At 29.2% G+C, this 11,297-nt stretch overlaps 1 protein-coding gene across 1 annotated transcript; it reads left to right on the forward strand.

Moving 5' to 3' along the window:
- Positions 1 to 4,883: 4,883 nt before the first annotated feature.
- On the forward strand, positions 4,884 to 6,635 carry LOC113382809 (dynein regulatory complex protein 9-like). Its single transcript, XM_026621049.1, has 6 exons — positions 4,884 to 5,044; positions 5,161 to 5,266; positions 5,326 to 5,522; positions 5,618 to 5,830; positions 5,894 to 5,994; positions 6,283 to 6,635. The coding sequence occupies exons 1-6, from the start codon at positions 4,884 to 4,886 to the stop codon at positions 6,633 to 6,635; spliced, it is 1,131 nt and encodes a 376-aa protein (XP_026476834.1).
- The last annotated feature ends 4,662 nt before the right edge of the window (positions 6,636 to 11,297 follow it).

Consider the following 11,297-nt stretch of genomic DNA (forward strand, 5'->3'; position numbering starts at 1 on the left):
CCTCAACACAACGAGCAGCATGTAATGATCTTTATGTCTGAAAACCTAGGGTAGATTTTTCCCCTTCTGAAGGTGTTTTATACAGTATGGTCGTCTTTAATTGAGGGCTGCTATTACAGAGAGAAGAAAGAAGAAATGAACTACTCTTAATGAAAGTTCTATTAGGGGAAACTGACCTGAGCATTGTAATAACATAGACGATAAAAGCTCAGGGGAAGTATATAGATGGATATACGAGAATTGGAATGATGTATTGCTGAAAATAATGTGACCGTGTATGATTAATATCATTTTATATTAAAGGAAGCTGTCAGTTAATACCTAAGCCAGCTTAAGATCGCAGTATTGACATATATATTAATTAATTACGCTTTCATAGATAAGAAGGTGAGATAATAATTATTTATTTTGTGCAAAATTTCAAATGGAACCATAATATCAGATATATATATATATATATATATATATATATATATACTCATATAATATAATATAAATAAAACTAGCTTTTTAAAAGTTTCAATATCTATTATACACATCTAATTACAAACTCATTAGTTCGCTTTGTTCATAAAATTACCTAAATACACTCGGTGCACTATTTTATCATATATTTACTAATAAAATAATGATTATTTTGTATTATTTCATTTTTATCAATACTGTTTCATATATGAATTACAATGAAGACATTTAGTAATTAATTTGTTAATTGTGATAATGTTGTAAATGGCTATGTTAGAGGGTAACCCATTGATTGTACTTTATATTTATGATATCTACTTAATTACTATTTTTGATTTAATTAATGTTCAAACATTACTTGAAAAAAATTTAATATGCCAATACTGATAGATAAATCATATGTCTAGTTTCTTAATGCGAATGTAGTTCTATAAGCTAATCATAAAAAAATTATGAAAATCATATTAAATTATGAAAATGTCACAAAAGTCTAATATTAACTCCCCGTAGAGCAAGTTATTGTAATGGGCCAAAAATCGAAATTGAAAATTTTCACATTTCTCAACGTTTAGAAGGTTTCTGAACATTTTTGCATACCTCAGAAAAAATGGATGTGTCTGTGTATGTGTGTGTATGTATGTATGGATACAAATTTCCAGTCACCTTTTTAGGGCGCACAGATCGAACCGATTTGAATGGTTCAAAAAACATTCGATTCCTATTGATAGGGAGATATGCTGATTAGTTTTTGGCAAAGGCAGGTCCAGCAGTTACGGAGATAAAGAGCAAAGAGTGCAGAAAATTGCAGTTTTTGAGAGAACTAAGCGTCCGATTTAAATGATTCAAAGAACTTTCTGCTTGTCTAACAAAATAATTGATTTTGGAAACAAAATTTTTTGTTTCAACTTTATTTTCTTTTTTTTTTTCAAAACCAATTTCTAAATTTCTCCTTCGGGCAGTTAAACATGCATAAGTAGTTGATTTTTATATTAGATGGGCTAATTCATGTGGATGCTATGGATTTTAAAGTTGATACCAACAAGAGATCTATACTTTCTATAATGAATAAAACGCAAAATTTTAGTTTGGCACCACCCACATGTATTGTGACCCCTTACAATCCGAAGCAATTCCACTAGCAACTGCTATCTCGTCAACTCAAAGAATTCCATGTACCATACAGAACCAAATAAAAATTACTATTGTTTGACAGTACCGAGACAAAATTCCATAGATTTCCCCTCGTCAAACGGTGGTTCAATATCAGCAGAACGCGGGCATTTATATTGTTTCGTTTTCGCACGTCTAGTCGTTCACGAACACAAATGTGAGATCTCCCACACTCGCAGACGCCCTGCGATTGATGGCGAATTCGTGCGATACGAGAGGAATGCAATACAATTCGAAACATGTGACATGGGGTAAGGAGAAATTTTGCGGCGTCATACCACACCCCGAATCGAATAAGTGGCATTGCATTATATCGATGCAGAATTGCAATTTAAATCGAAGCGAAGATAAATCTACAATTGGGGAAAGATATAGAATAAAAAAATAGAGCAAGAATGAGAAATTCACTTCTTCTGTCGTTTGTGTAATTAACGATTAATTACAAAACGATTAAGAATAATTACGTAAATTTCTTATTTTTGCTCTATATTAACTTTTTTCATTCTATATATATTTTCCCAATTGTAGATTTATCTACGCTATTAATTATTAATCAGTTAACTGTGATTGACAATTATGATTGTCACGGAGAAGTGGAAAAATTGTCTCTATTGACGAGTAAAATCGTAATGCGTATAAATCTTTGACCATTAGATATTTAGATTGCAACTTAGAAAGCTGCTAGAACCAATCCAATTCAGAAGACTGAAAAAGAACTACCCCAACGACTTGTTTTAGGTTTAATAATAAGTACTAATTTCTATTTCTCATTTTGTTTTTTTTTTTCTTTTTGACAATCCATATATCATACTGTAAAGAACTGCGTCACTGGATGCAGTTCTCAGCTTTATCTTTCTTTGTTCAATTCTAAGCCATGCAATTAATTTTATATCTCTTGTAGATAGATGATCAAATAAATTATAATAAAAAAAAAGATTGCAATTTTGAAATAACACAAAACGTTTTTTATAACACTTTTAACTACCTACAACCTTTGCCTACAAGGGCAAGAAGTAATCGTTTTGACGTTATTATATGGCTTTTTGAATGGAATGGACTAATTAAGAATACTTGAAGTATTTATTGATTTTGTAAGATTTATGCAGCTATACCGACGAGAGGCCATTTTTGCTTGAATATTTGAGATCTGTAACCTCAAGTGAAAATTTGTGAATAGCTGCCTGACATCGAACTTTGTCCTGGCTGGGATCGAAACAGCAAAATGGAGACTAGTTTAGGCTAGCCCACTTCCGAATCTATTTTGCCACTGCTGGTCCCCAAATAAAACATATTCTCAAATTTCAAGATATTTAGAATATTTTGAGGATATACCGATATAAAATTAATCACAACAAAATTTTACCTCGATTCTGATGACATAAAAATGTGCTTGCAGTTAACTGGTTAAATTAAACCCTATTAAAACTCAAATCTGTTTGAATTAAAATAAGTACTGTTTTAAATAATTGTAATTGTAATATTAATACATTGTTATAATTGTAATATAGAAATGCTAATATTTCAAATCAATTTTAATATTAGATTTAAGGATGTTTTATATTAGTATTTCTTTTACTGTTACGAAAGTAATCCTGTATGTTCTTTAATATAAATAAACATGCATTTCAAATATATTATTAATATTTTTATTTTGTGAAAAATATGACAGTTTGAGATAATTTTTCTTTATACTTCGGATTATGAGTATTCAAATGCATGTGAGTCCTGTTTTTATACGCACGAATTACTCAGTAATTCTATTATAGTTTTATCACGACTCGTATGAATATACTCGTATGCTACATGTACAGATAAAATATTTTTCATAACATTTACATAATTTCAGTTATAAAAATTTTATAACGTATCTGCATAAAAATCTTAATGCTTATTTATATATGTATATATTAGGGCAAATCAAAATGTATGGACCGAGAAAGGACTATAATATCCTGAGGGCTTCGTTTTGACTATCAGCGCAAATATTCATCAAATTTCCAGACCAATAAACCTGATTATCTTGTTCAAATATATGGAGAGAAATCTTTGATAAAAATTTGGCTGGGTCGAAATTCATTTCCGAGTTATGGTTTCTCCGGCACAGTTTCTAGAAATGGCCCAGAATCGCACACAACTGGCAAAAAAATTATCCGCCCTAATAAATAAATTGATTTATATTATATGTACATTAAATTTAAAAAATGAAAAATATATTAAGAATTCTCCGTCACAAAATACCATACAATCCAACTCCTACTCTCATTGAAAGTGCTGCTGCATATTTTGTGCAAAAAGCTTTCCAGAAAAAAACCGCAATGCCCCAAACAAATATCCTATAGCCAAATTAAACGCCGTACATACATAGTTGTTTTTCCCTTTTCCCTCAAACCCTCGTCGTGAAATTTTTGCGTCGGGTGAGAATCCATATGCGTCCAAATCGAAAACATATGGGGTTTGTTAACGAAATACGCAGCAAAAAATATTTGCTAGTCATGGACACGATCGAGTACTGTCCATTTAAAATGAAATATTGACATAAATAGATTTTGTATATAATTGAATTTCGGCCTAGTGGATGAGGTGAAATATTCCACCGTAACTATCTACGTGCATTATACATAAATTTATCTACCTACAAACACCGAAACATATATATGTATATATATATATATATATATATATATATATATATACTAATGAGAAATCGTAGAGTAAAAAAAATTTAAGACAGTTACCTTTAAAAAATGTGTGAAGTTTATTGTACTTATCTTTGAAAATTTCAGAGAACTATAAGGACTTATTGAATAGATCAATAAGTTATATTTCCTGGGCTCATCGAAAATAATTTATCAATCTAGGTCTCAGCTTACCTGAAATAAAAAGAAAAATATATTAATTTTCATAATAAATAATTATCACAATAAATTAAATCAAATCGTTATGACAAAACACTACATATACTACGTGTCAAATGTCAATTAAAATAAGATTTATATTTTTGATACATATACATGTGTTCTTTTAAAATACGCGTAATAATTTATTTTTACAAAACTTGCTTTTTTATTTAATATACTTCTTTGTAAACTTATGCCTGTTAAGTGTATCATGTCCAGTGGATGTCTTAAAATCAGTATTATTATAATAGTTATGATTGGTAACAAGGTATTATAGAACTGTTGTAATTTTCGACAACTAATTATTTCCATATATAAACAAGAAAAGAATTTGTATAACACCTTAGAAAAATGATGGATTTAGAACGTCATAAAAGAATATCTAGCTCAAGCAATTTTGAAAACATTTCAATTGCAACAAGACGTCATACTAGAACTAGCCATAAACTTGATAATTTTTTATACGATTTTGTTGAAAATGAGAAAGTACTAGAATGCATTCCTTGCAGTTCGTAAGTATAATTACTTTTTATCATTTACATATTACATGTAACATATAACTTTTTATAATTATATATTTTTATTTGCAATATAAATTTATATATACATATTTCTATGATATTTTCAGATGTGAAGCTGCCCTGTTCATTGAAACATTGAGGAAAGGTGTAACAAAACTGCAGGTGCTAAAATGCAAAGATAAATTGAAAATTACTGAAGCGCCAAATTTTATGGTTAATATATTTGATTAGGTATATTGCAAGAATTTGTGGTAAATTTGTTTTTCGTTCAGGAAAGCTATTTTGCAAAAGATCTGCCACGAAAACGAATCTTTGACAGGGAATCTTTGGAAACGACAAGTATAGCTCAGAAAAGTTATGGACAACGTCAAGTGCAACAAGAACGATCTTTGATAACAGAAATATTACTTCATTGCATTAATGATCTTACAAAAAATTGCACTTACATTTCTCTGATAGAAAACATTTGGTAAATTTCAGTGTTTATATATTATTGCTTCACTGCATTAATGATCTTTTAAACCGACGTTAAAAATTATTTTACAAGTGTTTCTTTTTTTACAGGCACTTAAATCTTCGCGAAAAAGAATATAATTCTATAATTACAAATGCGAGTAACAGAAACAAAGAATTAGATGATTTACAAATGGAAATTATGCACCTGAAATCCATGAACCATATTGAAAAAAATAGACTTTATAAAACCAAAAAGCAATTGCAGAACAATATTCATGACAATATTATAAAACATGACACTGAATTGCGGTTCACTGAAAAGTAAATTTATTTTAATTTCCAAATAAATATCCTGTATACTTGATGTTAATTTTGTTGATTTAGGTATGAAAGTTCCCGCCGGGAGCAATTAAAATTATTTGTTATTCAAGCAGAAAATTCTTGTAAAAAGTCAACTAAGAAAAGTAGGCATGAAGGATTTGTAGGTGAGATACATTAGAAGAAAGTATTATCAAAATTTATTTAGATTAATTTAGTTTTAATTTTTCCACAAATTAAACTAATTTAGTTTTTTTTTTATTTATCAGTAAAAATATAAATAATTCGATTATGAAAAATGCGATTATGTTTTTAACATTACTCTATCCGGTTTAGTTACAATGCTCTTCAAATACATCATATGTAAAATCATTTTCTAATATGGTAGAGACCTTAAACATAAAATTATCAAACAGTATACTTCAAATACTAAGATAATTCAATTATCACCTTAGATATAAGGGTCCATGACGAGATCGTGAAATACTTGTCTAATCAAATTACCAAGTTCTCCAAAGAAATAGTCGCCTGGAGTGAAAAATACGATACGGAAATCGAAGTTCTGGATACTGAACTGCTTCGGAAGAAGGAATGGAACGATCAATTGAAAAAAAATATAGATGAGCTGAGAAAAAAGTACGATGCCAATAATGAGGAAATCGAAGAGTATCTGCAAGTAAAAGGTGCTAGAGATTTGTTAGCTAAAAAGAATAATATGTCCATTTGCCTGCAAAAATGGTGGCGGGGAGAGATTTTCCGTAAAAAGCTCATAACTAAGAAAAAAAAGGGCGGGGGCAGAAAGAAATGAGGCTACGGAATATTTTTTGGGAGTTTAAAACTTTTCTAAAACTGCTATGATTGAACAATATTTTTTTTATTTATTACTTTAATATTTATTAAAATTAAGTTTTAATTTAACTAAAATATCATATTACTCATATCGCCAAAATAAAGTTTAATTCATAATTATTTTTTTGTAAATCACCTAGGCTTACTTTCCGTTTGTTACTATTGATATTATAATTAATAAATATTTGATTTATTGTATAGTTGTTAAATTCTTTTACTTATTCGAACTGTTATAGTATATTATATCTGTTACAGTATAAGTACAAAATTATTTATATAATATTTTCCTTATTGTAACAAAAACTAATGAACTTAAAAAAAAATGAAATTAATATTAGACCAATTCAGAGTTTCCAAATTCGTTGTTTAAATTATATTTCTGTGCTAAGATTTATATAAAAACAAATGTAATAAACAAAACTAAGTTTCGTGCTAATATTTATGAAAATACAAATAAAGTTTATGGAACTCACTCAGATTTCAATTTTGTTATAATATTCTTATTTTAGTTAGATACAAACTCCCAAGTTGGGAGTACCAACAGCACTTATACATTCCAATGCAGCTTCTGTATTGAATTGAATTATATGTTGGCATTTTGAAAAGTTTGATGTGTAATTCAATTATCTATTCAGCTCCAAATCTTATTTATAATTTTTGTAAATACTCAGATCCATAAATTCTGTTTTAAAATTTATTTTCAATTTTTGCTATAGCATTTAGTATGAATTTGATAAATTTTATTTACAAAACCAAATGATTTATATTGTAAAAAGTTCATTATCATAATAATTACTAATCTATTACAAGTATCGTCGGTTTTGGTGGAACACAAATCAAATAACTATATACATAGTGCTTTGCTTCGACTCACAATGCAGCCGTGCATAACGGAAATGATAACGGCAACAGCAAAATTATCCTAATGGAACTAATCCTACAAGAAATTTCAGATATTTTAGAACATATTCGAATTCACAACAATATTAGACAAAAATCAAACAATCCACTTAAAAGTAGTCCCTAATCAGAATCCGGCTGAATAAATACCATAACTAGAATCATCTGTAATCGTTTGATAGTTTCAATTACTAATCTGCTTCTTTAGATGTTACAGAGTTCTGTTTCGCCTCTAAACAAAGAAGATAAGTGATCATCCATTAATCACGTGAGGTTTTCAGGGAAAGGGGGTGTTTTACAAAAAATAAGGAGGAGTAAGGGTATAGTAAGATATCACGTGTATTGATTTTTTTCCAGATTTTTAAAAATTTAAAACAAAAATAAAAAATTTTCCAATTATTTCTCGTAACTAAAAATACATGAAATTTAAAATCTTCATTAATTAAGAAAATCAACAGTGCAGAGTAATTAACTATGTGCAGTGGGAGTCATATCCGCTATATGGACTAAAAAAACTAACTTGATGAAATTTATTATTAATTTATTAGAAGGCGTCCATTAATCACGTGAGTTTTTCAGGAGAAGGGGAGGTTTTACAAAAAATCACGAAATATATCGTAAGATATCACGTGCATTTATTTTGTACCTGAATTTTTAAAAATAATCCAAACATTTTCAAAAAAAAATTAACATTTTATTTTTTTCTCGTATCTAAAAATACACATGCTCTTTGGTGGGGAAAGGCAGGTAATTTTGAAATATCGAACCACGTATCACCAAGAAAAAGGAGATCCAAAAATCCTTAAAAAATCGATCAAATGATTAATGGACGCCTCTAATATCAACTTTTTAACTGTTGTTTTGAAGATACTACTTTTTACGAGGTATGCCCTATCCATATTTGATATATTTTTTATTAAAATTTTCCGACTAATGATGATGTTTCTAACTTCATATAGCAATACTGATAAGGTTATTTTCACTTAGAAGCCTATTATGTTGTCGAAGTACATATAATGCACTTCAACTATAACTATTTCTTGGATAATTCGTATGATTTTCTATCCCAATCATAGCTAACTGAAACTCAATTTGTTTCAAAAGCATTTGAGTCTACAAATCCTGAGCTATTCGTAACATTAGGCGCCAACGATACTAGATTACAGGGATCACCTGTTTACACGTGCTTCGAGCGGCGTCAAATGTAGTGAGCTAAGAGCTCTCTGATCCGTGTACAGGCGACACATGGCTTGTATTCCTCAAACCATAATCGACAAATTTCAATCATAGGACAATAGATTGTTCTAAATTGTTTGGCTATCGAGTTGAACCATTGTAGAACTAAAGCATTAGTTTCCAAGTTTCAGATAATTTTTGTAAATGAAATTTCAGAGGAATGGCAAGATTAATTCAATGCTTATTTTAAAATCATCTCCGTAAAATTAAATTTATAAATTTAAATTTTCTTGTGTAATGTATTAATTAATGCATGTTCTCAAAATGTTACATATCTTCATTTATATTTGATGCTGCAAAAGAATCTATTATTACGATACAGTTATAAGGTGCTAACACAAATTATCATTCATTTGCGCCCATCATTGTCAGTATATGCTCTGACCTAAATTCGCAATCATTAATCAGTTCAAAGGATGCGCAAAGCAAATTCGAATGCTTGACGACATCGTAAGTTCATTCAAGCCAACTGCTGGTCAAAGATATGCAAATAACTCTATTATTATCCACTATCCACACATTTGAAACTTTAACTGCCTAAGAAATATTTATTCGAGGAATTACAGTTGCAGACAAAGTTTGTGAGAGAAGTATTGCTGAAAATTGTTGAACAAATTAAACTTCAGGCAACTTTATTAAATTATAATAGAGTGAAAATTAAAGTAAAATGCGATGTTATGCAATATAGTTTACATAGTAAACTTTCTGCGCATAATTTAATTGTTTAATAAATCTAAAAGTTGTCCGTTAACATTAGAATGACGGAGTGAGTCAATTTGACTCATGTGCACTTTTTATGTAACATACGTAATAATTTCAAGTCATTATTTTTTAAATATTTTTTTGGTTATTCGTGGTACAATGAAAGGTACATAAAAGTAAATTCTATTACTTCCTAATCCCTTACCCAAATTGACTCAATCAGGCACAATAGGTATACAACTAACGTTCGTCATTCTAGTGTTAAATCAGCATTAGCGCAAGCAATAAATAGAATATTCATTTCCCTGTCTGATAAATATCCATTATCAGTTAGAATCCTAATTATATGAAATTACTACAAATATTACGGTTATATGCATTAACAAATCATGTTATGAAATGAGTTACATGTACCACATTCTGCTACCCATATTACTTTGTATCTGTACAGACATAATGCATTATCACAACAATATGTAGCTGCTAGTACGACAACTAATTCAATGATAACAACGAAGAAGCAGCATAATTATACGTCAAATATGTTCGACAAATATAACCATATATTCCATATCTACAAAATAACTCACGTGAGCAAATGCACACAATGTGTTCCAACTCAACCATCAAGATTTAATAACATTAATTCGCAGATGTATGCAGATTATTGTTATGAAGCGAAATAGTGAATAGTAGAACACAGATTAATAAAGGCAGTGGGTTGTAACCAATTGTTAAAAAAAATGTTCTATGACTATGAATGTGGTAGAAATAATTTTTGTTCGATTGTTAATAAATTCAATATACTGCACATCAATCGATATTATTTAGAAAAAGTGTCCATGCTACAATGGTTACTTTCATGTTCAATAATTGCATTGAACCCTGACACTCTTCTTTTTGAAAAAAAAAACAGTTATAAATATTATTACTAATTAGATCTTCAGAGATTGATTGTATATTATAGAGTTATTCCATCAATATAAAAAGTAAAGTGGGATAGATCGAGATTTTTTCTACAAACATCTATAGTAACAATTATTCATCAATTATAATTAGGAATGAATAAGGCAAATGCAAAAGTTATAAAAGTCTTGAAACGACTTTATATCAACATTTTGTCAATAATTTATACGAAAATTTTATTGTAACTAATAATATCTAACTGAGACATAAAATTTATTAAGATGTTTCTTACTTGACTTTTCAAAATTAAGCGTGGCTGAATAATAACAAATGCTTATTTTGGATCTTATCCAAAACTAAACTTAACTATTGAATTTAAAAATGTACTTCAAATATTTCCTTTTCCAAGTGGAAATAGACCTTACCCGACATTGCTGCACCAATAAAAGGTCAGCTCTATTAGATAAAATCTAATAATATAATCATCAAAAAATGGACGAGTTAACCATTGGGTTACCATCTAAAAATACGAAGTAAGGAGAAGTTTCAGGCAGATAGCTTATAGGACGTAAGGTTCTGATCGCTTATCAATTTTAATATTTCATGTAAAATGTAGGGGAGACTGGGTACGGTAGTGACAATCGCCATAACAGCTCAACTATACTGATTTTGAGCTAGGGTCCAAAGGGAAAAGATCTGGTATGCTTGTTTAAAGCGTAGATAATTTTAGATAATTAAGCTCAGTCGTAACAATTATTCAATCGAATGAGTTCGTTGGGTACGGTTGTGACATCATGGGGTTAACGGTTCACCCTTTCCAGGTGAAGATTATATAGATAAATAAAGCTCTAACTTAACTTACAAAAACAAAATACTT

This window comes from Ctenocephalides felis, unplaced genomic scaffold, assembly GCF_003426905.1.
Source record: "Ctenocephalides felis isolate EL2017-DRISC unplaced genomic scaffold, ASM342690v1 CF-g0.4_SCAFFOLD_00845, whole genome shotgun sequence".
In the NCBI taxonomy this organism is placed as follows: Eukaryota; Metazoa; Arthropoda; class Insecta; order Siphonaptera; family Pulicidae; genus Ctenocephalides; species Ctenocephalides felis.

Bases quoted from the DNA above. Each gene is read 5' to 3' on its own strand.
- LOC113382809 (XM_026621049.1), top strand. From the start codon at position 4,884: ATGATGGATTTAGAACGTCATAAAAGAATATCTAGCTCAAGCAATTTT. The intron at 5,267-5,325 runs GTTAATATATTT...TTTTTCGTTCAG, and splicing joins CTGAAGCGCCAAATTTTATG to GAAAGCTATTTTGCAAAAGA. The intron at 5,995-6,282 runs GTGAGATACATT...TTATCACCTTAG, and splicing joins TAGGCATGAAGGATTTGTAG to ATATAAGGGTCCATGACGAG.